Below are 27,459 nucleotides of genomic sequence, written 5' to 3' on the forward strand. Positions count from 1 at the left end.
GCCGCCCTCCGCATCGGTCTCCTCCCCCGCGATCTTCGCCGCGCGAGCCGTGTCCAGCTTTTCGGCCGCCTCTTAGGAGATTGCTTGCAGTGCTGTTCTGTTCCAATACTCTCTCGCGCTTTGATAGGGAACACAACGCAGATCCGACAGGCTTCCGTATTCGACCGTCCCACTCCAGCTGCTGCGCCCAGCCGTCATTCCGTCGACACCAGCTGCGCATCCTGCGCCCCCAAACGACCGAACAGTTGCCATTCATTTTGCCCGATCACAAAAGATTAGACAATGTTTAGTCTATACCGGATGGACAGATTGAACTGGTAGAGGTCGAACCTTCGAGCATCTTCGCCATTCGACTGTGAACTCAACTATTGGCGGAGCACGCGCTCATTGTTAAAATCACCATAAGTGCTCGATGACAGTGAATAGTAGTCTTTTCGAGCATGATTCCTAGCACAATTCGACCGGACGATACCATGCGAGGGCCGCGCGCGCCCTGGGGCGTTACCGAGGAGGACGAAGCAGAAATGGGATCCACTGACTCCCTTATACCACCACCGTTGTCCCACAATGATGGATCGTCGCACACGGAAGAAGATGCATCCAGACCAGGCACAGCCATGAGCGATTACCCGAGCGGTAGCAGCAAACATTCATCCAGCTCAAAGCATTTGACAGCCGAGGAAACGATCGAACTTGCCCGGTACGCGGTGGAGAGTGGCATTCAGGAAACGAAGCGCTCTTTAGCGGGCAGTGAGGCTGTCACCGATGTGGTGAAGCCGAAGCTCACCATTGATTTAGGGCATTCCCATATTGTGAGGATACCAGAACCGGTTGTGGATATTATCAAAGATGAAGTGGAGAGGTCTGTCGGCATGAGCCGCTCTGTTTCAGAACACTCTGGTCACAGGAAACAAACTGACCTGATCATGTTCGCGTATCCTTTAGGCTTTCGCTGTCTAATAATCACCTCTTCCATATTCCTTATCGCTTCGCGGAGTGCTCCCATCTGCGATACCTAAACATACGGGCGAACCATTTCCGTGAATTCCCGAAAGGAGTATGTGTAAAGGGTGAATCGAATCATCCTGTGGTACGACGGAAACTAACATTGTGCAGATCTACAAATTACCTCTCTTGGAAATCCTGGACCTGAGTCGAAACAAAATCTCCATCCTGCCAGATGAAGTCAGCAAATTAAAAACATTGCGTGTATTATCAATTATGCAAAATCGCTTGGACGATCTACCCATGGGATTGTCCAGCATGAACAAACTTCAGATTCTCAAAATCGCGGGCAATCCCCTTCGGTATCCCCTCCGGCGTGTACTTGAGGCATCGGAGGCCGAGGTGGCGCACGCTATGACCGATAATGAAAAGGAAGTGGCGGTGACTGCGGAATTGAAGCGATTTTTGAAAACACGGCAGCAAGCTACAACCCCGGAGCTGGAGAGCAGCAGCGATATGAGGTTTGTCATGACTCCAGGGACCGCAGTAAATGGTATTGACACAAATTTCGCGTTTTACCAGTGACATTAAGTTTGACGCACCGAAGCCCGTTCCGGTGAAAAGAAAATTAAGCAGCCGTTTCCCCGTCATTCCAAGCACTGGAGATAGCTCTGCATCTTCATCTCGTTCTCCTTCAATATCCAGGCCTCCGCATGCCCCATCCAAGTCACATTTTCGCATGGCATCAGGCCAACAACCAGCCGGCTATCATATGCCAGGCCTCCAGCGGCCTGGGGCAGCGCCTCACTCGATCAATGAACGGAACCGAAGTAACAGTGAGGGCATCATTCAAGCATCTTATTCTGCCCGGAACAAGCGAATGGGCCTTGTCACGCGCAAGAACACCGACCTTGGCACATTAGATGAAACTCGACCCTACCGGAATAGTCATCTGCGTGGTCTGAGTCATGGCTCTGTGCTTCGTACACACGCTGCTATGCCGCCCCCCGTGAGTAGCAGCAGTTCCTCAAGTCCTAGCAGCCCGCGAGAGCGTCGACGACCGCGGGATGGATGGGTGAACCGGATGTCGAGCCTGCCAGAGCATAAAGGTGAAAAAAGCAGTGATGGGCCAATAATGGAGAGTGCCAAAAGTATTCTGTTCGCGTTAGTCCAAGTCCACAGTCACATTTCAACACTGATAAATGTGATTCATCACGATGACACGCGGCGCCAGAGCCTTGAGCTTGTTTTCTACAATGCCTCTACACACGTTGACCGTCTCAACGAAGCTTTGGAGAAGGCCGAAGCTTCCTCGACAGGTGATGCTGTGTCCGTGCGGCTCAACACTGAAAATGTGAAGCGTGAATGCGAGACTTGCGTTGTGGCCTATACCCATGTCGGCACACAACTTCGCAATAGTGCCGCCAAAATTGTCGCAAATGGGGACTCGCGATACGTGCGCTCGTTGATGCTGATGATGTATGGCAGCCTTGTGGAATTGAGGAACGCCTGTGCCGCTCTCAGCATTCTCATGGGCCCTCCTCAGAGAGACTTTTCTCTTCCAAAGCCAGCTGCTCCAGAGATGATGAAGCCTCCTCTTTCTGACCGACCCCAAAGACGGAATGTCACGCCGACTCGCGAAACGACGTCCCAGACGCGGCGGTTCAGAAGTGATACCACAATTAAACATCCTCAGTCGGGGCCGGCTCCTCTCTTATCCCTGAATGTCTCGAGTCACTCGGGCGTTAGCTCACCGGGTTACATGACGCCTTCCTTCAATTATTCTCGAAGTCGATCAAGCAGTCGGTCAAATCTCATCCATGCTGCTGTGTTGCCCTCCTCGGCAACCCCTCGATCGGGCGAGGCGTTTCCCCCGATTCCTGTCTCCAACGGTGGCCCGCGCATCAATCCATTGACTGGTCTTGACGAGGTCGAGGAAGACAGAATATTTGAGAAAATCTTCCACCAGCTCACTTCCGCATACAGCTCCGCTCTTCAAGCCCTTCCTCTTGCTCGACGTCAGTTCAGCCGATGCCTTGAAGTCGCAGAGCAATCCCGTGAGTCAGAAGGAATCCAAATTCTCTGGAATAACCTGATCCGCCGTTGCCGCTTCTGCCATGAAGTGTCCGAAGCTTTGGGAATGCGCCTATCGAACATGAGAGTCAAAGAACCGGGTGGCGGGCTCCGGAATCAGCGCGAATTCTGGCAACTTTGCAAAACCTTTATGCAATCTTTCGTCGATCTGGTGACGGACATGAGAGAAGTTCGCAGCATGCAATTGCTTCCCGGAGACGTGATTATTATCTTGCGCCCCGTTCAAAAAGCCAGTCGGGAAGCTGGCCGACTCATCGAGGCATCTCCATGGTCATATCTCGCCGACATGGCCCCAACAAGTACGCCCAGCAACCTGTATGGACCGCCACTACAACTCCCCCACCCGCATCCTCAGCACCAAGCATCAGTGTCGACCCCGGCCATTGGATCCCACTCGAATTCCTTCGGCATTGCGGCAAATATGTCCCCGCAATCAATTACTATGCCTGCGACCCCGCTCAGCGCTGCGCTTGGGCCTGCTGCGCAGGCGACTGTACCATCAACTCCAGCCAGTGCCTACAGCGACAAATTTTTCGAAGGGGATGTTTTCCAACGGGCAGACTCACTCCTTTCCATGCCGAATCAGGCGCCTTTCTTCAGCCGTCGGTAGGGTGTTCTGGGAGACAATCTCAATTTAACCGCCATTATTTGGGCGCAGGCATGGGTGTGTCATGTTCACGATGAAGGTTGAGCGCTTGGCTCAGCTTTGCGGAAGAAGAAGGCACAGTCCACGAGAAGGTGTGTATGTGTATTCAAAGCGTCCATGTCAGGACCCAGCGCGTGGACAGTGCAAGATCTCGAGTGACTCCCTCGCCTTTCCCTTTACTTCTGCCTCGCATTTCATATGCAGTGTCGTTTTTCTATGGGGAAGCTTATGTGCTATGAATGTCATGTGTGGGGTTTTGATTACAATTGATATCATTATAGCGTCTAGACGACTGAATTTGAATTTGCCAGCTGGTCTCAAATTAATTCTGAATAATCCCAGTGTCCTTTCGAAATATGAAGTACCAATTTATTCGAGCTTGTGCTTCATTTTTGAAGAGGCATTTGCAGATTACAGACGATGAGTGGTTGCATCTCGGCGCGTCTACCAGCATCCCGGCAAAGCAGTAATCAGTAGCTGGCACATCGACGGACAAGGATTGGGAATCAGGGTACCTTTGTCACCTCACTCGACTGAATGATTGTTTCGTCCTTGTCCATTGTGCGTGTCAATCTACTTGCCCGAAAAGCCAGATTCCTATCTCATACCACCTAGTGGGCCAGTCCTTGCTAAGCTATCGAAACCACCGAAAAGACGAGCTCAAAAAACCAAGTCGAATGCCTTCTAGCATCCGCAATGTATTTTCTGCTCTATAGACCAAGTTGATGTTGATCCTAGAGTGCACAATCTTACTCATAGCTGGAGCGAATGATGCAGGATTTAAATAACGTGAAAGTTTACGCCCTGGACCGGATGTTACTCAAAGTTCCTTCTCTCCAACAACCACGTCACGGACAAAAGCGAACATCTCACGAGGTTTGTTCGCAAAGACACTATGCCCAGCACCTTTGAAAAGATGATACGAAACGCCTCGCTCTTGGCCCCAGAATCCAACCACTTTATTCTCCCCTCGAGTCTCCCCGGTGTGCCCGGGCTGAGTGACAGGCATTGGATCGTCGCCAAAGAATGGACGTTTCGGCTCGGTAGAAAATCCCTGGGCACCGCGCCATGTCATGTTCTGTATCGCTAGCTCGGTGCCGATGTGGTTCAACAACATGTCCCACTCTCCGTTATAGATGTGCAAAGAGATGTTGTGCTGGGTGACTAGATCGGGTAAAATGGTGTATGCCGGGGGCACTACGGATGGTGCACCGAGCAACGTGCTGAGGATCGTGGAGTTGCAGGCACTGTAAGTTCCACGCCCGCTGACATGGAGAGCGTCCTGAACGTCGGTGCGGCTGAAAAATGAAGTCATCAAGTTCATTGTCTGGATCGTGCCGCAATCGTGGTGGATATCATAGACGTCGAAACAAGGAATGCCCGAGCCGTCGGCAGATGCGGTGTCCATGTAATCCATGACGGTAGAATATGTGGCGCATGGACCATAACAAGTCGAGTTAAAAATCGACATGTTGACATCACCGACTGTTCTGGGCGTTATGCTGCACGTTGAATTCCAAACATCGGTCATGTCCCGGCGACGGCGGCGACGATAATTGAAGTTTTCCGGATTTTCCGGGATGGTGAATTTGCCCTCAGGGGGATAGATCTTGGCTTGGGCGAGCATGTCTGCGAAACCGCAAACCTGATCCGCGGCAGCGAAAGCACCAAGAATATCTGTTGGTATTTTCACCATTGCTGCTTGCGATTGTACATATGCTCCGATTCCAACGGAGGACATGGCTGCTGCGTTCCCCCAAGATCCGTCTCCGATGGACATGGAACGGATATTGAGCGGGGTCCAGGTATTGCTCTGGAGCAAAGCCTCGGTGAAGTATGGTATGTAGATGCCCGCATAGGATTCCCCCATCAGGTGGATCTTCTTCGATGACAGATGCGGAAAGAGTGTGAGGAATCCGTTCAGCCAAGCCACAAAGTCCGCCACGACCATCTCATTGTTGCGAACTGGGTACGGATTGCTCGCCGTGGAGAAGCCTGCGCCGACCGGCTGATCTATGTAAAGAACATTACCCAGCCGCGTCCATGAGTACGGGTTGCGTTCGAGTGAGGTTGAATTGTCAATGAATGAGATAGGTCCGTTGCCGCCAAGTAGCCCTACGAGGGAGGAACAACCTGGTCCACCATTGAGCCAGACTGAGAGACAGATTGGGATGTGGTCAGCAATTGACGAGTATGATTTGCACTGGTCAGCCTTTTTTAGAACTAGGAGACTCACTAATTAGGTTCTCATCATGCGTAGGGGTTTCTGATTCGAATAGCCAGAAGAAGATTTCATCTCCTACTTTACGTCCCGGCACAGGCAAACGACCGGCCCAGTTGATCGGCAAGGAAGGAGTATCCGGTAATGATCGAACCAGATATTGAGTATTCCGAGTCGACACGTGAAGCAATTGACTCGTCATTGACCACCACAGTTGGATGAGAAAGAGGGCTCCAGTCCATCCCATCGTGACGCTCCCGCGAAGAAGAACAAGCAAGAATCCTGGTCGTTCAAGGGAAAGCCCTCAGATCTGACACTTGATGGTCACCTCGGAGTACGATAGGGAGATGACCAAGGCGCATGTCATTACAAGACTACAGAGCAAGAGCAAGGGGTAATCTAATTTGAACTCTTCATGGGCAACATGACCTGCTGGCTACGAGATGGAAGCGCGAGGCCATATTTCCTAATTAGGATCTGAATAGAGCGGGAGAGGCTTGCCATGCTCGCAAGGTGACAGGCTGGAACGACCAGGCATGGACTAGAAAAGCGCCGCCCGAAACAAACTGCTGAGTTGAGAAATGGTACAACCGCTGGAACTGTTCCGCTCTCTCTGAGTCTTCTGTCTTGAGTTCTGTGAATATCTCCGAAGACGTCCAAGTGAACCCGAGACAGAAAGGGCGTTCACCAATCGCCCGGTAATCATTCGGTCGTGGACTGAGGTCATCCACCACTGGTTGAATGACCACAATAGATGGGCTGGTCACATGACGCCTCGAGCGTCTCTTTGCAGTCACCCAACTCCAAGCAGTCGGGTGCAGATCCTTTGGCCTGAATAACACGGCCCCCAATAACCGTCGTCAAAACCTTTGAATGCCTGATTTCCAAGGCCTGCACAAGATCCACCTCTCAAAACTTCAGGCACTCAGGCATTCAACTCTATCGGCCGCATTCGACCACAGCCCCACTTGGAGTTCTCGTCGCAAATTCACATTCCCCAAAGTGGAGCTTGGAAGCTTTCTCAGTTCCACTTTGGCGGTAGTTGACTCCATACTTCGTATCTACTGTCGTCCCTGATTCTGGCGTCACATTCGAAGGACTGGCTGGTCGTCCGTCCCAGATCCGTCATGTCGCCCATCGCTACACTGTGGTCTCACGGTCACGTCTGATGGGTCTCCCAAAGAAAAAGGAAACCCCCCAAAAGTTGGTGTGGGCAAAGTCCTGCACTACGCATGGCCAGTGCGCCGCAAAGTGAGGCGTGAAAGGGGGTTCCAGACCTGCTACAAATCAACAGCGAAGGGAAGGAGACCTTGAAAGTCGGTCAGCCCACCCCCTTCATATTCAGAAATCTCATGCGAAAAGGGGCATCAGGAGAGAACGAGAGAAGATTGGAAAGCGATGCATCTCAGCACGATCGACGATCCTCACGATCGGGAAACGGAAAGGAGATGCGCCTCGATAGCGAGGAACCATCTTGAGGCAAGTCTGTAGTGGTTCTCGAAAGCGCACTACACTAGAAACGGGTACCAGCAGTCTCCCTGGAACGACCGGAATGTGCGCCCTGAACCACTACTTGTCATAGTGTCCTCAGCCATGGCGACTCGTTCGGATTCTCTCTCCGAATCGACGAGGGTACCGTCAAAACTCTATCTCCCGTGGAGTCGTGGTGTCTTGGATGCTTTCGTTGTCCCCGAATTCAGTCATTCGAAAACGTCTGTTCAGGAAGACCTGTTCACAACGGTCACATCGAAGATCCTTCGTGATGATCCGACTATATCAGGTCCATTTGGTCGCTTTCTCAATCCTTCTTAGTCTTTTTGCCCTTTTGCTCTCCTTACCGTGCCCTTTTCACAATTCTCTTCCATTTCAAACCCGGACCTGACCAATCCATTTCTCCCGGTCTCGTGTCTGGCGCCTCAGTGAAATCGTGCTACACTCTCATCAACTTGGCTGTCGGTGCCAGTGTTCCGAGGATTTGATCGCATCGTGACCGGAATCTCTACAAGCTAGCTACAAAACTTGCCCTACCTTGCTGGGCTTGAATTCAATTGTGGAATCTGGACTCAAATCGAGACTGTCTCAAGTGCATCCGAGAAGGATCGAGCACATCCCTGCCCTCAACCATTATCAACCCCACGAGTCTAGTCGCCTGCAGATTCCAGGATAAACCGGTGGCTCCACCTGATTTGACAGCTCATTTGCATCACTTTTGGTTGGCAACCTAGGATTGGCTGCCTGCCTGAGGCAAACAGGGGGGCGTGTGGAAAGGTTCAAAGCATACAGGTCAGTCATCACGAGCACATCGTGGGCGGGATTTCTTCTTATTCATCTTGACCTCGGTCCCTGAGTTGTAATTGCCCTTTTCTGGAGCTACTGGTGCGCGCCAGCTGGGATACCCCGACCATCATATTGAGGAAAAGAGGATGTTGGCATCGGGCTGCGATTTGCCATGCCTGGCTAGAGCTCTTGTTTCATCACACCACACAGAAATGATTTTGATCTAACATTTGGGGCCCATGAGTACTAGAATCGAACAGACAGAGAGAGAGAGCAATTGATCGTATAGCAGATTCTGCTCTAAGCCATGGATCTTCAAGGAACCAAAGAGGCTCGAACGCAGGAAGACGGCAACGACGGCTCGTTGGATAGCTACAATGCGGGTAATGGCCGCGCCACCGAATTTCGCCAAACTGAAAGACGCGAGTCTCATGGTCATGAGAAATCGTCGACTGTGAGCTCACTGCGTCGCGCACGTCCACCTTTCGAATATCCGCCCAGCACCAGTCGACTCCACGCAGCCGCGCGTCCGGAATCGCGATCGATTTCCAGCGCGACCTCTCATCCTCGAGATTCCTCGCCCTCTGCGGAGGCGATCAATATTCCACATGTCTTAGGACTCGGTTCACGCGACCAGAAGCTTCTCTGCAAAGCTCGCCGCCACCCTCCGGTCACCAAACGAACATTGAGCGAGCTCGACCTACCCTGCATCATGAGCAATATCAATCTTCGCATGGATGCCAATTTCGACCGTGATTTACATTTCAAACCCGATCTGGAGGGCGAAAAAGGCAAGCGCAAAAGAAGAGAGGCTACAGAATACTGGGATGCCATGGCCCTCGAGATAGCCATTTATGCGTACCAAGCCGCGAATCCCGATATCGACATGGATGAGTCTCATTCGGGGCAAACCAGCACCACGCACACATTCGAGCCCCGACTGCCCTTGATGTTTGAGACCCTGCAAGAAGTCATCAAGACGCTAGTACCCGAACGGGACCATCCGAGTGTCATGGAGAACCTCGAGGTACCCTTGCTCATGCAGCAGGTACGCAAGGGAGTCCTTGACATGGTCATTCTAGCCAAGTGGATGGCAGCTTTGCTTAAGACGCATTGCGCACCGATGCGCGACGAGTGGGCAGACCGCATGGTGGAACAGATCACTGAAGGCTCCCAGTCGCAAAACCCGAAGAAGGTTGTCAATGGGCTGCAGACGCTGTTCGCTATTCTAGAAGCAATGAAGCTCGTGAGTCATTCCCTTTCCACTAGACGATAGATTTGTTTCCCGTTATACTGACAGAACCTACAGGATGTGGCGAATCATCAAATTCGTACCTTCCGTGTCTTACTGATTGAGGACACAGTGCCTTTCTTGCAAGAGTACCTTGAAGGCAAGATCAGCCGCGGAGGTTTCCAAGTCGAACCCGCGAAGCTGTGGTATGCCGAGGCACGAGAACGCGCGCAAAGAGAAGACGAAGCTCAAGGCTCAACTTCGGCGCAGTCAGACGTAGCTTTGAAGCCTCTCGAGGCTCTTTTTAAGGGAATCACGGACCAGTTGCTTCAGTTCCACCCACCTTCAGACTATCCCGAGACGTTTCTCTTCGACACGGATCGGCTGTGGCAGTTGCGCTCGACGATTCATAATCTGATCAATCTGGAGATTGCATGGTACATCTTCGAATCCTATGTCCACACGCAGAAGAGATACCTGTCTGCTCGCGATGAGACATACTCGACCTTCCGCACGCGGATTTGGTCGCTTATGGAGGACGAAATGAGTCCCGACGAGCGAGACTGTTGTGAGAATGACGACTCGGATACTCGAGGTGGCCAACGCTGGATGGCAAAGATGCGATCGATCGCACTGGAAATTGCCCGATTTGCCTGTGCCGCATGCTGTCTAGACACTCTTGTCGCCGACGAAGTCATCGCTCCGATCGAGGAGGCGCTTCTATGGCATCTGTCGAATGAGTCGGAGCTCTTCCGCTACTTTCAAAATACGATGCGCGAGAAAGTGCTCACTGCGACCATGGCATCTGCAAAGAAGTTCCTCCCTCTTTCACCATTGGCCATTTGTGAGTCCCAACGGACGATGCTCGCACAGTCTAACGGAAATGAGTCCACCCCCAATGCCCCCTTGACGGCCGCGGACGCGACACCGCAAGTTCTCGGGGCTTCCCAGTCGCCGCAATCAATCTCTGCCCAACAATACGACATTGAGCGTATTGGTATGCGTCTTGCTCATATCGGCGTCCTACACTGGCGAGTCTGGGCTCCTCTACTCTACTTGAGAGAGGAGACTTCTCGGTCGACTGTTGAACATCCAGGACCACTGTAATCTCCAGTGTCTTGAGTTTTTTTTTTTTTCCTCTCTTGACCAGATTGCTTGCTATACTTGGTTTACTATCCTCTGGACAGCTTTACTGGCGTTCTTTGCTTTTCTAGAAAGCTGCTTTTGCTCTTGTTGGTGTTCTTTCAATCTTCTGTGACCTGCTCTCTAGCGCTTTTGCATGGTTGTGTGTACGGCGTCTCTCTATCCTTGGTCTTTTCTCTTGTGTCTGTTTTTCTTCTCTTTTCTTTACTTTTTTTTCTTTGGTCGTCAGCTTGAGCGTCATCACCAAGGACGGAGTTTGTTAGAGTCGTCGGGGATGAAGCGTTATATGTGGCCCGTCCGGTCATCTTTGGGAAATAGACTCTGGCGTTGTCTTTTGTTTTAATCTTTTCCCCTTCCCCGTTTATTTTCGCTATTCTTGCTCGATGCAGTCGAAAGTGTCTATTCGAGTTTGAATTGAGAATACTTCTTCCCGCACGATATTCAGTGTGATCAATCAAAACAAGACCTTTGTTTCTCTATCTCTATATTTCCGCCTAGTTACAACCTACGACCAATCCCCATTAAATATGCACCGATACAGAAACCAATGCCTTCCAAATAATTATCTTTTTTTTATAAGGAAACCCCCCCCCCCATCTTCAAGAATCAGACATTGCCGTGTTACAATCCACCGGATGCGGTCAAATTCGGCCCGTCGACTGGTCCGCCCTCATTCCCCTGATCGAATTTCCAAAACTCCCCATTCCGATCGTTCAACGGCCAAGTACGATTTCTCTTTGCGCTGCATAGTACAAGCGGATTCACCCGACGATAGTGAATCTACTTGCTGGCTATAGGCTACACGTGATATTCACACCTCACACCTCATTACTCTGTGTACAAACCACAAACCCGGCAAAAGTTTTCCGGACCAGCCACTCCCTTCCTGAAACTATTCAAACCACGTCTGGTCGGACTTGATTGTCCGGAAGAGGAAGAAACAACACAGCCTCTTAAAATATCCTGGGTAAATTGGGGGAGGGGGTTGAACAAGCAAACCTCCAACGACACGGCATCTACCAAAATCTCTTTCTCGCTTGAACCGAGCGACGCAATCAGATACAAGCCGGAAGGCCCGAGGCTGGGGCCCAGTTAGAAAAAAAAGGGAAAAAGAAGAAAAAAAACACGAGCAGAATGAAGCAATGCGTCCTTCATCGATCCTATACGCGTCCCGACCATTTCCATGGATCGCAGAATTAAAAGCGGTGCAACTTCAGCGCGTGGCGCGCGCAACGGGGATTCAGTCATCCGGCACAAAAGATGTGCTTGGCGGCCGGATTGAAACCATCCTGTCTGATCAGCTGCGGCGTGTCCCGGCGGGTGAGAAACAGCGTCGTGATTGGAGCGTGCTGAGTATTGATATGGGGATTCAGAATCTGGCATTTGCTCATCTGCATGTTCCGCGGGTATTACCTGATTTGGAGATGGAAGCGAGACAAGGGCCGTCGAAGCCGATTCTGACGGCGTGGCATCGGCTGAAAGTCTCTGAGATTGACAGGTTAGACTTGAAGGGGAGTTTGGAAGATGGAAAGGGCGAGGCAGAGGACTCTGGCGCAGCGTCGATGACGGGGACAGAAGCGTCGTTGTTTGGAGTACTCGGCGCCTCTGAAAGTGCGGCTTCCGCGTCTGTGACGGAGCTAAAAGAATCATTTGCGCCGCATGTTTATGCCGAACTGGCGTATACATTGGTCACGGCCCTCTTGTCGGCATATAAACCTACCCATGTTCTCATTGAGCGGCAGCGTTTTCGATCTGGTGGAGGGAGCGCGGTGCAAGAGTGGACACTGCGAGTTGGCGTCTTTGAAGGTATGTTGTATGCTGTATTAAATGCGCTCAAGCGGGAGCGCGGATTCGAGCTGGATGGATTAGAGGTGCATGGGATTGAACCGAAGCGGGTAGTGCGATACTGGGAGGATCTGGATCTGGATCTCGTTCCTTGTCCTGGTCTTGGTCCTGATACGGTCGAGTCTGGAAAGAAAGAAAGAGAGCGGGAAGAAGCGTCTATATTATCACCACAACGAACAGCGGATGATGTCAAAACTAAGAGCAGAGTCAATGCGCGGCAAGTCAAACAGGCCAAGATTGACCTGGTCGGACACTGGATTGCAGGGTCTCTCCCCGTGGAAGATATCACGACACCGGCTGTTCCTCGTGAACGGCAGCTTGAACGACTTGATGCTGCGGTTCAAAGCAAGATTTGTCTGGCGGCGCATCGTCCAAGTGTACACCAGACTGCGCAGGCTTACCTGCAGAAATGGCGCAAACCGGTCCAGAAAACTTCCAAGAACAAGACACCATCGTCGCCTGCAATAGGCAAACTCGATGATCTGGCAGACTGCCTCTTGCAGGGTGTGACTTGGTTAGAATGGCAGACCATGCGAGAAAGACTTGCCCGGGAAGGAGTCGAAGCCCTGCAGTTGACAAAGAAATGACTGCACGAGGAACTCGGAGCTGTGAGGCACATCTTGTATTATTCACATCAATCACATTTGTAGCGAGGTGTAATGGCTCTGTTCATGTTCCATACGGAAATTACGAATTACGAGAGGCAGTTAGCAGATTTAGAGCTACACCAGCACCCACGGCCATCCTGCTATTCTTGGTCGACCTATAATTGAGGGAGAAAGAACTTCTATGTCTGATCTTGTGGCCAATTCACTATCTTAGCAAGAGCACAGCCGTTTTAACCCCTCCCCCCCCCCCCCCCTTTTTTTTTTTCCCCAGGAAAATTGAGAGGTCAATCCTGCCATCTCTCGTGCTCAGTGCCGGTGCAATTTCAGGGGGAAAAAGTCCCGTGAGCTCTATGGGAGTCTCAAAATTTAGAACATCGGTAGAGACCCAGTCGAGAACTTCAGTCGGTCACACTGGTAGTCTGTGCTACAGAGTACAGACAAGTTATGGAGCAGGTCTTTCATCTCGACTTGGTTTTTCCTTGTGAAATGAGACAGGGCTGTTTCTCTGGCTGGTTGATCGGGACTCTTCAAGTTTCGTAACCTTTTTCACTGCTTGCTTTTTCTTTATTTTTATTTTTATTTTATTTTTCAAAAAAAAATTTTGAACAATATTTGTTATGAGAAAGCCAACGAGGATGCGACGTGCGAGTGCCAGTGCGAATACTTTACTCCGTCCACTGGGCTGTCCAAAATGTACGCGGTACACGGCACGGGCAGTGTAATGAGGGTCTCATCCTCTGGTCGTCTACACATCCTGTCCTGTCTCTGGATCTCTCATCTTATCATTCTCATCTTATTTCATTACGCAAGACCTCCGCCTGGGTAAATAACCTTCTCACTTTCTACCAATCAGTCCGCATTTCCGCAAATGAAACCCGCAAAAGTGACTTTGATGGATGCAAGATTAATTGCAGGTGGAGAAGAGAAAGTGTAGCCCTGTGGTGCGATAATACACTTCAAGGTTCTTCTTTTTATTTGTTCCTGAACTATACGCGTCCATGGTAAATAGCATCAACAGCACTCCACCTGTCACTTAAGCGTGACGATTCAGTCAGCCGCACTGGATGAGACGATGGCCTCAGGCAGTTTAGGTGAAACGGTGGCGTAGCTGTGGTCGACAGGGGGGGGGGGGACAACTCTGTTTTTTCGGTCTTTTCGGTGGCATCGAAACTGAATGTGGATCCGAGACGCTCAGTTTAGCAAGGATGAGACGGTTGCACCACACACATCGGTTGTGTCTACAAATGTACAGTTGATGAGGTCGAGTTAGGTTGAGAGCCCATTTTTCATCCAAAGCTCATATAGAACCATTGTATATCGGATCAGACAGGAGTTGAATTCACTTTTTTTTTTTGGTACACTAATAACTTATAGTTGACCTTGTCGAGCATATACACTTTCATGGTAACATGCCTGGGAAATGGAGATGTTCTTGTCTCTGGACATTGCCCTCTCTTCAGCATGCCAGTCCATTCTCTCCTATCACTCGACGAGTCGACAGAGTACAGTTGACACCCCGAAGAGAGTAGCCGACACGGGAACTGCGCCCCCTTCCTTGACCCGTGGGCGCGGGTGCTCCACTCGGACCGAGATTGGCCTGCTGGTCCGTCGCCGTCCAGGTACATTTGGATCCCCCGTCTACAATGTACAATCTACACCAAGGACAATACCGTGAGTGCTGTCGTACTGTCTGTCTTCAAACCCCATGGAATGCAACGAAAAATGGCGGCGAGTATTAGTCCTGATCGTTGAGCAGCTGCATAGATCCACACAGGCCTTGTCCCACTCCATTCTCTGCAGCGAGTGTCCAGAGCTGAAGTCATGTCCGGTTGGAGGGCGATGCGGTTCATCATTGATTGCGATACACTCAACGCTGGGCGCATTGTGTGGCTGGCCATCATCATCGGGTGGGAGCCGCCACAAACTGGCGAATCGAGACGATACCTTAAGAGGCCATCGATCCGAGTCCATGACTTCATGCTCGCATCCTCATCACGGGTGAAACTGATTTTCTTTCTCTTGGGCTCGTGCAGGTGGCCCAGCCCGTTGGCAGTGCTGCTCCGTGGGCCTTTTCGGCGAACAGACGACTTGATTGGCTTTCAGGCCCCAAGCGCATCACGGGGACCGAGCAATTTCCCGGAACGAAGGGAAACCAGTCAACGGCTGGTGCCTGACCCGGAAAAAGGTGGATGGACAGGGCAGGATTCTGTACCGAGAGGTAGACACATTGTCGCGATTCTCTCGGGAAGAGTGAGGAAGGATCGAGACTCCCGAAGAAACAAACGGACCGTGTGGCAATTGAGCAGAGAGGAAGTGACGGAGCAGCGAGAGCCCTGAACCGGGGAAACATGCACGGAAATCAGTACCGCAGTACTCCCGCAGCGGTACCCACGAGGTACCAGTGGAGTACCGTCCTGGCGATTCGAAAAATGAGCGAGTTTGGTCCCTCTCAGGTACACCCGCCACGGACCAATCATGAAACTTGGCAGGTCTCATGCCGCTGGAGACTGGCCGGGAATCGCGGTCGAGACTGTTTCATCGCGTGTCCCTTGATGAAGGTGAAGAGACTGGGAAGTCGACTCCTGAATGTTGCCCGTCTCCCTGTGTCGAGAGGAATCCCATACGGATTCAAAAGAGCATGGCTTGCTGGCCATTGAAAGTTGCTTTTCTTGCGGGACACAAGCAGGATCTTGGTCCACCGTCTGAAGATGTCATGATCAGGCCTGACCTCGTCTGACTGTGTATCCATGCTCGTTTGTGGCCCGTGTGGAACGAACTAATCAAATGTCAAAAATTGGGTTTGATTGCAGTCCTGCGCCAAACGCAGTCTCCAGCACATCAATGGATCATCCAGAAGACCAGAGCCATCCCAAGTGGAGACTCGTCTAGTCCAACATGACCCGATTCTGGCAATTCAATACAGGAAATTGATTTTTCCATCAAAATTGGCAGATGGAAAGAGCCCCGCCTCAGTTTGGGTCCCCACGACGCTGGGCCGCGTACGACAATTCTTCTTCTTCTGCCTCTTCTCTCTCTCTCCTGCCTCCTTTTCCCTTCTCTCTCTTCTTTCCTTCAAACCGGACGTCCTTCGCTCGCGATTCTTTGATAGAATCTCTTTTCATTCCTTCACGCTAGACGTTGACATTCCCTTACACCTGCGAATCGATTTCGCGGTGTCGATACACACTCTTTTCCATACTTGCCCAGCGCCGGTTTACATTCGCTCATCTCTCGCTCCCAAGACATTGATTGTCTGATCTATCAAAGTCACCTACACACCGTCTACACATCGACAAGTGACACTCATTTCACATCGAAACCATCAACATGCTGTTCAAGAATATCAGTCTTGTTCTGATCGCCGGCCTGGCCGCCTCGGGTCAGGCCGAGCGTCACGCTCGTCGCGTGCACCGACTCCGCAGCGTCATTCCCACCATCCCGGCGGCTCTGCCCACCACCACCAGCACGGTGGCCCCCACCACTGCCGAGACCGACAGCGCGACTCTGACTTCTGCGGAGACATCCAGCGCTGCGATCACCTCGGCCGAGTCCTCCAGCTCCATGGTGATCCCCGTCGTCGGGTCTTCGAGCCCCGTCGTGGTTCCTACTGAGGCCTCCAGCTCCATCATCGTTCCCGTCCAGTCCTCTAGCTCGGCGGTCACTTCTGCTCAACCCTCGAGCCCCGTGGTGATCTCTGCCGAGCCTACTCACCATGTTGCAACCCCCTCCGTGGTGGCGTCCTCGAGCGCGGTGACCCCCGGTGTGATCCCGTCGCACACTCCCGCTCATGGCTCTTCCAGCGTCGTTGTGATCACTTCCACTGCTGGTCAAAGTGCCAGTGCCGGCGCCAGCGCCAGCGCCACCGGTACTCCTGAAGTCGTGACGGTGACCTACACCGTCGGCTCCGGTACTACTACTCGCGTATACACTACCACTGTGTCCCGGACCACCACTGATGTCCACACCGTGACTGCTGTATGTTTATCCTCCATCTCTGAATTTGACGAGATGGGACTAACGATGGCTTCGCCCTCATTTCTAGGCTCCTGAAACCAACACCCAAACTGCTCCCGATGCCAACGGCCATGTCCAGTCCGATAGCGAGCCAACCACCACTCTTCACTCGACCACCACGAAGACTGTCACCCTTATTGAGCACCCAACCACTACCGTGACTGCCGGCCGTGCTACCGCCACCGGTAGCGGCAATGGCAGCGGCAGCGGCAGTGAAGGCGGCAACTGTCGCCCTGAGACGGTCACCGTGACTGCCACTCAGACCGTGACTGTGGTATGTATCTCCGGCTAAAGGATTCCTTGCCGCGTCTACAGATTGCTGACCCGTTTCACAGAGCGCCGAAGCTGCCGCCACTTCTGCTCCCGGACAGAACCATCAGCAACAGAGCAGCGACAGCGGTAACAGCCAGACGGAGCAGTCCACTGCCGCCCAGACTTCCACCATCTTCATGGTGCCTACTCCCAGCTCCAGCCGAGTTCCCTCTTCGCGGGCCACTCCTTCGGGCTTTGCGACCAGCTCGATGGTGGTGCGCCCCTCGCCTTCTTCCAGCAGCTCTGCCGCGGTGACCCCTAGCGGACGCCCGTCTCAGCAGAATTTCCGTCGTCTCTATGTCTAGTCATCAAGCCGTGTTGGAGACGTCGGATGCTTTTGAAATCAGAACCATCGAATGTCTGATCTAGATCTTGGTGTGATGTAAACGTGTCTGAGTCTTTTGTTCGCTCCTCAGTTTTCCCTTTCCATCATTCCTCCATCTAGATATGTGGCTGCTTGTCTCGTGATCCGGGATTGTTGATGTGCCAGGCGCAAGAAGCGGTCAGGGGCAAGACCCGGCGGGGACTTCTCTTCCTTCCTGATCTCGATTGTCTTTTTATTTCATGTAGATCATTTGACTTGGCCTCAGGGTTATATTTGAAAAGCTGAATTGTTTCAATGTTTGAGTTTCTATCCAAGTGTATCAGTATTGGCATGATTGTTCACCCAAGTGTCCACTTGTTGCATCCTGTTCATGTCATGGCGAGGATCAACCTTCGACTCAGGCACTTGCATCCGAGGGAAGAGGCCCACCCTACCTAATTGGTATGCCAGGTATGAGCTCTCAAATGTGCGCCGATACCGTGCATACGCAAAGTTGATCAATCGTGGGGGGTCTTGGATTTAACAAGAGCGCCCAATGGAGACGCACCAGGGCCTATCGATTAAGCAGGCCTTCCAAAGGGAGGTTGCAGGAGCTGTGGGACGCCGCCTGCGGTCGCCAAGCTCTGCTGTCCAGTCCGATTACAGCTTGGGTCGAGATCCCGCCCCCCCACAGGTCAAACAAAGAATGCGAACGCTCCGACTCCCATGGGTGCAATGCTTCACCGGCCCTTTGCCCCGGTTCCTGAGCTGCGAATGTGAGGGCTTGCACATGCGTTCCTCCGCCCCTTTTACGGCTCTCGTGTGTCATTCTTTTTTTTTTCTCTCATGGTGTGGTTTCACCCTTGAGTTGCAATTGACGACTCCAATCTCTCCTTGTCCGCTCCTCGGTCCATTTACAACGAGCGAAATGACAAGATGCTTCTACATGGAGCTTACAAACGATCCTTTGCCGAGAGTGCAGAAGAGCCAGACTCGACATCAGGACAGGACGGTGATAATTACGCCTGGGCTCGGCACTCACCCAGTGTCACGGCGGATCTACCCAGAGCCTCCACCGTCGCCAGTGGCCCTGCGCAAGATATCCGACTCGATGACGATGGGAATGGAGGCTCAGAATCTGCTTCTTGGGACCATGCCGCAGGCGCGCAATTGACCTCGGTCGTTGATTCAAACGTGGCATCGGATCGCGTCAATTCCGAGGCGCTAGTCAGTACACCGACGGGCAGCTCAAAAGCACCCACACCGAAAAACGTCAAGAGGCCGAAATATACTATACCTGATCGAAGGAACCGAAATCCGTGCGTCGCTTGTACTGTCCAAAGCGTTCGGTGTGAGATGGTCGACCGCCGACCACCGTGCACGAGGTGCTGCGATCTAGACCAACCGTGTGTGTTGAAGTATCCAGGCAAGAAGCCTGTTGCCCGACCCCCTCTGCGGCACAAGATGACATCTTCAACGTCGCAAGACCGACGAGGAGAAGTCGTGTCGCAGCTCAAAAGCCCCACAACAACCCGGGTCTCCCATGATCAAGCCTCCGCGACTATCTGTACGAGATGCCGCACCTTGGGGATCCCCTGTATCCCCACCCGTACGCCAAGGTGTGTCGAATGTCGAGATAAGCACACCAAATGCAGTCTCCTCGTTCAACCTCTTCCCAAAACCATGCCGCCCATTATCGATCCTCCCCTTATCGATCCGCCCGCGCGTGGATCGGATGACTCCAGCGAAGACACGTCGAGTAGCAGTGATGATATTTCGGATGAGGCTTCTGTCACATCTGCCATTAAAGACGAACCTTTTGAAGATGAAGACTGTCTGACTAGCATTCGCGTGTTCGGTCATGATGGCATACACTCACGTCCTGGAGACCCCGTGGCCCAGTGGCCGCAGGAAGGCCCGATGGCAGAACAAGTGGAATCGACGACTCGACTGTCGAACTCGATAGTTTCGCCTAATTTCCTCCATAGGGGGTCCACCAACCCACGAGTTATTGCCCTGATCAATCAGCCATCCTTCCCCTCAAATCCCCTGTGCAGACAGGAATTTCTTGATATGTGGGCCAAATGCAGATACGTGAAGGAAGGTTTGATGAGCGCACGCGAGATCCTCGATTGTTTCCACTGATATGATATCACAAGCAAGACTTTGTCTTTTTTTTTTCTCGGGTTGATGCTCACAGTCCGTAGGTTCTCTCAACATCTGGCGCCGCATTCGAAGATTATCAATCTCAATTTTCTTTCCCGTGATACCCATGAGCAATTGCTCATGGAAGACACAATGTTAGGGTGTTCATTGTTGACCATATCCTCCCGCTTTATGACTCTTCCACACCCCGGGGGACGGCCACGGAGCACTTATATCCACAGCCAGCTGTGGAGGCACTGCGAGGACTTTATTCAGCATATTCGAAAATACTCTCATTCAGACAGCCGCGTACTCGGCGCTATCGAGAGCCTCTTATTGCTGTCCGACTGGTTGCCTCGATCTGCCCAGGAAACAGTCGATCTTTCGTCCGAGTGGAGCGGAGAATTAATTTGTCCAGATTTGGACAGTCATACGGAGCATGATACCGGTGCCAGGTCGCCACCGGTGAATTGGAAACACGACGTGCTCGGTCCTTTGCAGCGGTCAGAGAGATTGTCTCGGCGGCTGATCAGGGCTGCACTGAATATTGCCCGAGTTTCACGGATCTTTTCTGACGAACCTCCACGGGCCTCGGATCTTCATGTTCGACAGGCAGGCCGACAATCTCGCATCAGAGATCTACTTTCTATCTATTATATCAGAATTTCCTGCTCACATGGCCCACCTTTTCTTGAGAACGGTGCTCGGCAAGCAGTGTTTGGATCTTCCAACGTCAGAATCATCGAGCCACTCTCCGACAGGTTCACATGTTTGTGGCTGGAATTGACGGTTATCATGGAATCAGCGGGTGTCGTGTTTGCCTCACCATCACCTCAGATGGAGCACGTACTAGAGGGAGACTATAGCAGCCTCCGGTCACACTGGCTTTTGCCCTTGGATAGATGGCGCGGATGTTTTGACTCCGAAGTTTCCGGTAAGCCCGCCGCTCTGTCGTCGTGACAAGGATCCGGGCATCTGTTTTGCGAGACCTCGTTTCACTGATTGATAACAGGAATGTCCCTTGATCTCAGTTGTTTCTTATTGATCGAGTTCTACCACCTCCAGGCGTGTCTGAGTTCCCTGCCTATTCAAGCAGTGGTCAACAGAGCACAGACGCAGCGCGGGAGACGTATGCACTTGTCCTCCACCGGCAGAGCCGACGATGCGCCTGATGTACTGCCCACAGACCGAGAGCTCATCGACCAGGTGATCCATAGCACTCTGAACATCTTCCGCCTCGTCTATACCATTGGTCTCGGCAAGAGATTGAACTACGCACCTCTTCGAATTCGAATATGCATTCTCTCGGCATCTATTCTGTATCTCAAGGCTACGAGTCTTGGAGGGTATATGATGCGTAGCATTCTGGCGCAGATGGCAGAATTGAAGATGTGCATCACGGCGCTGCGATCTGGTGGGATTGATGAGCTCGACTTTGTGCCCCGCCATGCTCAGGTTCTGGATCAACACTTGGATGAGTTCCTCTGTCAATTTGCGCCCGTACGAACCAGCGCCGGACAGATGCTTCTCTCCGGGGATGAAGGGGTTGCGCGCCCCTTGGATCCTCATAATGGTCCATGTACGACCGATGATAAGACCATCCCGCTTGGGGTCAGCCCACAGTCGATGGACTTTTTGATCAAACAGTCGCAATGAGGAAATGACGAATCGACACTGGGCTCAAAGCGGGCAGATGTCCTGAGAGATCAACCACGCAGCGGGTCATCCTGGCCTTGGGCTGAGGCCGCCTCTCACCATGTGTAGACTGTATACTGTAGGCTCAACCGCGGACGCATTCAGCAGTTGTCTCGATTCAATAACGAGATCTGGTACATCCATGCTGTTCCCGACCTGGTCCGCAGCGTTGCTTGGGAAGTCACTTGACGGGCGGCACCGTTTGTGGGTGTTTTGGGTAATACTGCTACAAGACTTTCGGTTGGATTCGATCCATCTACCTATTTCATCATCGTGCAGGTCGAACTGGAATAGGTTTTTCATTCCCACACTTCGGTACCGTCGGAAGTCCGTGTGACACCTTCCCGAGTCTCCAGGAAGATCTCCCATCGAATGACACTTGCTCAGTGTTCAATGCAGGGGAGGGGGGGGGGGCACATTGGTAAAAATGAAAGGAAAAAAACACACAAAAATAGAGGAGGTGAGAACAAAGAGAGTGGACCATCACATGACCGCATCTCAGTATGCACATCAGGGCCATGCCGTCATGTCCAAATCGCCCTTTCCAAGCCTCCAAGCGTCCAGAGTCCAAAGTATTCGAATCCCTGCGGAATGGAGACTGGTTCCCCTTACATACTTTGTTCTAGGGCACACGCACGAGCGCAACCAGGATTGGTAACCACCCCAGCACCAACCACACACAGCGAGAGAGCCTCCTCCCCCCCAAGGAAGGGACTGGGTCTGGGGTAATCCGCTGTCCTCTCATCGTTCCAGTGACATGGATACTTGTGTGCCCATAGCGTCAATTCTACCGAGAACTGGAGAGATTCTTCCAGGAAACTGACACCCTTCCAGAACCATTCTTGGTCTGATCGCACCAGTCACGATGTTAAATCGTATCTCTGGCTGGCCTGACCGATGATCTTCGCTCGTTTCCCAAAACGGAAGGTCGGTTACTCACGGAGGACAAGTCCACAAGGCTGGGGCAGGAATTTGAGCACAATACAGGAGGTGTCCTATCCACTCATCTAGAGAGTTACTGTACACGGATGGTACATGGAGCTACTGCAGAGGTGGACTGTGTCAGCATGTACTCGATGGGTCGCCTTTCATTTTAGTCTTGCATCAGCCATCCACTGAACAGGCACCCCCGAGAACACCAAGGGCCGTTTCACACGGGCATCTGACGGGGTCCGTCCGACTCCGAGTCGTCCCTCTAACAGCAGATCGTTGATAACAGCGAGTCAGCAACTCAACTGGTACTGGACCCCCTGCTGAGTGAGCGGTGGAGAAAATTCTGAGCCGCGGCTAGACTCTCGAGATCTTGGCAATTGGAGAAGGGCGAGTTGAAGCCAGGAAAGCCAGGAAAGCCACACTTCAGTAGGCTTCTTAGCGCAACCACCGGGCCGAATGGCTCTCCCCACATGCCCCGGACTTGGACAAACCAGGTGCGTGCGATTGAGTAATGCAATCATCCCAAACGAGACAGTGACACTGATTATCCAAGATCCATCCTTTTTTTTTGGAAATCTTGACAGCCCATCAAAAGTGCACAAAAAAGAAACCCTGGAGAAGCGGGTCCGCCCAGGCTCTTTATTTTTTTTTTCTAACTTTTTTCTTGTTTGGGGTCTTGGAAAGGTCACCTGGTGCGGTGCACACTTCCCACGATGCGACGTGGAGAAAGAAAGTCTGAAAGGAGGGTCAAAAATGGGACGCCAAAAAAAAAAGAGAGACAGAGAGAGGAGACTCATATGGTCCAGGCGGCGCCCGCTAGGAGGTCTTTTCGTAGTTTCCATCCTGAATGATTATTTCTTCGCTGGTCGATGATCCCAATGGCGATCTCCATGTGCAACAACTACATGGATCCTCGTCAACGCTCCCCGAGGTATGTCCGTCTCTATAATGAACTACCAATTGCCTAGCAATTCCAGACGCAGTGATCTGCGGTGCCAAAATTGAAATCATCTACGCCTACTAAACATTGGCTGTGTACTTTGCAACAACAAAATACAGCGTTTCCCCATCGTCCGACACCGTCTTTCAGGAAGCATGCGAGATCTACTTCCGTCACTGCCATAACAAACCCTATGGCTTCTTCAATGCCGACTTGTTCCACCTCAAGGCCGCTCAAAACCAGATCCCACTTCATCTACGACTCGCCTTGATTGCCACAGCCACTCGGTATTCCTCCTGTTCACAATGGCGAGAACGGAAACAAAGCACGATTGATGGCTACGCCCGGTGCTCGTGGGAGCTTATTGTGACCGCGCAGGATGGATTCAATGATTCGGATGATATGACGGTGATCCAGTCTCTTGCGTTGCTCGCAGTCATCGATGCCACTGGTGAGTGACGGTCCGAGTCGTCGACGCACCAATCGCTGGTGGAGGGGGGGAAAGAGAGGACGATCATCTCTCCAATTGCAAATGCTGTGCTAACGGTGACTTTAGCTGGTCGGCGGCGCGGTGCCTGGGTCAAAATCGGAATGGCCGTGCGAATCAGTCAAGATTTACAATTGATGCTCGAACCGAGTGAACATTTACCCGCTTTGGAACGGGACGAACGACGCAATTTGTTCTGGTCTTTATATCTGCTCGATCGCGTCGTGTGCTGCTCCTTTCAACGGCCCCCCGCTATCAAAGATGCCGATTGTCTGTTGAATCTACCAAACTATGGCGATTCGGGGAAACGAGAGCGGACTCTGACCTTGAAAGAGCTCTTGGATGAGAATGCACGAGACACCTCCCTTCGGCCGGGAATGTTTGGAATCAGCATCGCTTTGGTCTCGGTACTCGGTCGAACGATCAAATGTATGATGAATGGGGAAAATGATACCGAGAAACCTTGGCTGGCTGGCTCTGAATACCAGCGGATCTACAGCGACTTGGAGTATTTGAAAGTTCTGGCTGTGAACAATAGCCCGGCCGCGGCTGCTCAAGGGCACGCAAGCACACATTCTCCGAGCCAGATGCAAGACCGGGAGCGTGAGCGAATTGCGCATATGGTGCTCTCTCACACATTATATCATTTGGCGCATTGTATCCTCAGTCATCCCTATCTGCTCGGACTGAGAGTTCGATCCACGAGCAACTCGCAAGCTCCGCGTGGCTGGCTGAGAGACTCCCGTGCGGCCTGTGTCGTTCACGCGGGCGCTCTGATCACCGTTCTTGTCGAGGCCAAAGCTGCAGGATACATGCCCTTGCCCTCGGTATACAGTTATTGCATTCTGGTGGCGAGCACCGTCCAGGCTCTGCATCTCCACAGTGACGATCCAGCGGTCAGCCGCAGTGCAGCAGAGTACCTCAAAACCTCACTCGAGTATCTGGGCGACATTTCAGAACTATGGACCAACGCACAGGTCATGGTAAGTTTTTTTTTTTTTTTAAGAAGCAATCCTTCTGTTCCCCATTAAAATCACGCATAGACTCCTACAACCCAGAACTCGCCCTCTAACATCTCAAACAGGTGAACGCTCTGAAATTCTTTTCCCTCCAATGTCCCCGATACAGCCATCTTCTCCTCCGCGACCACCCTCTCACCGAAGAATTCACCCCTACCGAATCTGCCATCCTCCGCTCTGTTCTCGACTACTGGGCCATGATGGATCCCCAAAATCCCGCCTTTGATCTCGCCCCAAAGACCACCGATTCATCAGATCGTCACAGCTCATTGACCCCATCCACGCCCGATTCCGCCGGCGTCATCACTCTGGGCGTCACCATGCCTCAAATGCCCGAGCACAAGACTCCATGCGAGTCGGTGGATCCAGATATTTTGATTCAATGGCCCGTGTCGCCCATGTCTCCGTTGGACTCGGATATTGAAACTTCGCCGAGGTGGGATTGGGATTCAGAATTGAATGCGATGAATGATTGAGAAATTGATATTTGCATGAGCGAGCGGGCGGAAAACAAAAAAAACACAAGGTTGCTTCTCGGGTGTTTTGGGTTCGGCTTTGGTGCGGGATCGAAGGGGTTTTTGGGTCAAGTCTTTCTATCATTTGTTTTTTTTTAGCAGTGATGTGGTTTTCTTTTGGTTTTGTTTTCTATTTGACATGATATGAAATGACATGTATACGCAGGTCCCGTTTGGTGACGTGTATGAAGCGATGAGGTTTTTGTGTTGATGCTTTTTTTTTTCTTTTTTTTGCATGAGGTGCCTTTGAAATAGTCGATTTGCCTGCGATGACTGGTGTGGTCCAGAGGAGGTGTTAGATCTGGTTCCGTTCGATCTCACGAGCCAACCCCATATGAACAGGGTCATCTTGTATCCAGTGGGCTTGATCTATCAGTGCCATGGTCCAACTTGCACCGTCTGCAGAAATTTGGAGTACTCCAGAGATCAACGACAATCCGCTGTTCATTCATCGATCAACTTACATTTGCCTATCCTCGGAGAATGTGACTTTTACCCATGACCTCCGCTATACTACGTCAGATGGCTGGAAGGAAACATGAAGTAAAGCCTCAAGCCTTCTATTCAAAACATACAACCATGAGAAATCTGCTGCAGAGCCTGGAAGAAAAAAATGTTTCATTACATCCATTATCAAAGTCAAGGTCAACATCGCGCTATTTATGCAAGTTCTCAGAGTCCTACTACTCTCGGTTCAAATTTTCTTTTTTTTTCAATGCCCCGGCACCGTAGCCTTGGACCGGTCTTGGACGTCCCTCTCTCTAGCATTTGCATTCGCGCCATGGGCTCGCTTTCGTATTCGTCACGACTCAAAAGGATAAGAACCAAAGTTGCTCCCTCCTCATGCAAGAAAAAAAAACTCTCAACATCACACAGCTTGCAATGAATAGTGGACGTAGGTCACGTGAAAAGCCCACGGTTTGGGGCAAGGGGCCCGACACAAGAGACATAAGGGGGGGGGGGTTGCGGAGAGGGTGGTGAAAAAGAGTAATCTGTCTGATGAGCAGGGCATGTCATGCCATATCATCCTGTTTAAGTCAACTTCTGCTTGATGAAGAAGGACCGCAGATGAGACAATTGCCAGGCACAAGCCGCAGAGAGAACAGCGACTTGAATCAGAGCCCAGCGGACAACGCGAGAGTTGGTGGTCTCGGACTGGTCACGGAACTCGGCCTCACGCTCCTAATAATCATGAAGAAACAAGATCAGTAAAGATTGGTACTTTGAAAGGCCACAAGGGACTTTCTTATATTTGGCCCAAAGTAGACAAAATAGAGAAATGGCAGAGAGATGCTTACCCGCTGGTAGACCTGCTCGCGACGGATATCGTGCAGACGACTGTTCAGGTCACGGACACGCTGGACAATATCCTTCATCTTGTCCTTGTCCTCGGTCTCAATCTTGCTGGTCTCACCGATAGCCATGTCCAAGGTGAATCGGACAGCGCCCTGGCCGCTGGACATCCAGCCGGAGGTGGTCAAATCGGTCTCGGCCGTGAAGCAGATGCGATGTTGACCGGCATCAGCAGCGGAAAAGGTGAAGCGACCCGCGTGGTTTTCGCGCTTGTTCACAACGCGATGATCATTGTCAAAGGTCTCGTCAACTGTGATCTGAATCCGGAGGTTGTGGTCGGTAGTGTATGTGTTGGTGTTGGGGTTGATCACTTCAGCTGAGAATCTGCCTGTATCGTCACAAAAAGAGGTGTAATTAACCAAGTTGTACTTGCCACCAGCCGCGCCATTTTCTGACCAGCATTTGACAGAGCAAGAGACATACCAGCGACCAGGGTATCCTTGGGGAGATCCTCGAAGAAGCACTTTGTTTGTCGGCCATCCACGTAGAAATACAAGGCATTGGCGGGGACCAGAAGAGAAAAGAGAGACAATAGGGCCAGAGCGGCACCAAGCCATGATGGTGAAGATGTCTGCAAAACCATAGCTGGAAGACTCTGGGCAATTGAACGAGAACACTGCTGCTACGGAGATCAACCTGTCAACAGCACCGGCGGAGTGTTGACTATCTGGCACCATCGCGGCTCTCTACCGCCTTCCGCTTTTGCCGAATTTCCTCGCTCTTTGGCCGAGC

General features: G+C 51.8%; 8 protein-coding genes across 8 annotated transcripts; 6 read left to right on the forward strand and 2 right to left on the reverse strand.

Moving 5' to 3' along the window:
- Window positions 1-440: 440 nt before the first annotated feature.
- POX_f07781 (uncharacterized protein) lies at window positions 441-3,649 on the forward strand (the record flags this gene model as incomplete). Its single annotated transcript, XM_050116575.1, has 4 exons — window positions 441-862; window positions 946-1,057; window positions 1,117-1,466; window positions 1,528-3,649. 4 exons carry the CDS (start codon window positions 441-443, stop codon window positions 3,647-3,649), a joined length of 3,006 nt encoding a protein of 1,001 aa, XP_049966714.1.
- Window positions 3,650-4,505: 856 nt separating this feature from the next.
- POX_f07782 (Carboxypeptidase) lies at window positions 4,506-6,153 on the reverse strand (the record flags this gene model as incomplete). Its single annotated transcript, XM_050116576.1, has 2 exons — window positions 4,506-5,839; window positions 5,922-6,153. 2 exons carry the CDS (start codon window positions 6,151-6,153, stop codon window positions 4,506-4,508), a joined length of 1,566 nt encoding a protein of 521 aa, XP_049966715.1.
- Window positions 6,154-8,490: 2,337 nt separating this feature from the next.
- Window positions 8,491-10,521, forward strand: POX_f07783 (uncharacterized protein; the record flags this gene model as incomplete). Its single annotated transcript, XM_050116577.1, has 2 exons — window positions 8,491-9,429; window positions 9,493-10,521. 2 exons carry the CDS (start codon window positions 8,491-8,493, stop codon window positions 10,519-10,521), a joined length of 1,968 nt encoding a protein of 655 aa, XP_049966716.1.
- A 1,178-nt stretch (window positions 10,522-11,699) lies between these two features.
- On the forward strand, window positions 11,700-12,989 carry POX_f07784 (uncharacterized protein; the record flags this gene model as incomplete). The annotated part of the gene is made up of 1 exon (XM_050116578.1): window positions 11,700-12,989. The coding sequence occupies one exon, from the start codon at window positions 11,700-11,702 to the stop codon at window positions 12,987-12,989; it is 1,290 nt and encodes a 429-aa protein (XP_049966717.1).
- A 3,348-nt stretch (window positions 12,990-16,337) lies between these two features.
- POX_f07785 (uncharacterized protein) lies at window positions 16,338-17,641 on the forward strand (the record flags this gene model as incomplete). Its single annotated transcript, XM_050116579.1, has 3 exons — window positions 16,338-16,985; window positions 17,053-17,298; window positions 17,360-17,641. 3 exons carry the CDS (start codon window positions 16,338-16,340, stop codon window positions 17,639-17,641), a joined length of 1,176 nt encoding a protein of 391 aa, XP_049966718.1.
- Window positions 17,642-18,576: 935 nt separating this feature from the next.
- Window positions 18,577-21,441, forward strand: POX_f07786 (uncharacterized protein; the record flags this gene model as incomplete). The annotated part of the gene is made up of 3 exons (XM_050116580.1): window positions 18,577-19,774; window positions 19,841-20,719; window positions 20,798-21,441. 3 exons carry the CDS (start codon window positions 18,577-18,579, stop codon window positions 21,439-21,441), a joined length of 2,721 nt encoding a protein of 906 aa, XP_049966719.1.
- A 1,850-nt stretch (window positions 21,442-23,291) lies between these two features.
- POX_f07787 (uncharacterized protein) lies at window positions 23,292-25,335 on the forward strand (the record flags this gene model as incomplete). Its single annotated transcript, XM_050116581.1, has 4 exons — window positions 23,292-23,344; window positions 23,473-23,804; window positions 23,910-24,823; window positions 24,925-25,335. The coding sequence occupies 4 exons, from the start codon at window positions 23,292-23,294 to the stop codon at window positions 25,333-25,335; spliced, it is 1,710 nt and encodes a 569-aa protein (XP_049966720.1).
- Window positions 25,336-26,406: 1,071 nt separating this feature from the next.
- On the reverse strand, window positions 26,407-27,310 carry POX_f07788 (putative membrane protein; the record flags this gene model as incomplete). The annotated part of the gene is made up of 3 exons (XM_050116582.1): window positions 26,407-26,556; window positions 26,673-27,055; window positions 27,151-27,310. The coding sequence occupies 3 exons, from the start codon at window positions 27,308-27,310 to the stop codon at window positions 26,407-26,409; spliced, it is 693 nt and encodes a 230-aa protein (XP_049966721.1).
- Between the last annotated feature and the right edge of the window lie 149 nt (window positions 27,311-27,459).

This window comes from Penicillium oxalicum, chromosome VI (assembly GCF_001723175.1).
Source record: "Penicillium oxalicum strain HP7-1 chromosome VI, whole genome shotgun sequence".
Classification (NCBI taxonomy): domain Eukaryota; kingdom Fungi; phylum Ascomycota; class Eurotiomycetes; order Eurotiales; family Aspergillaceae; genus Penicillium; species Penicillium oxalicum.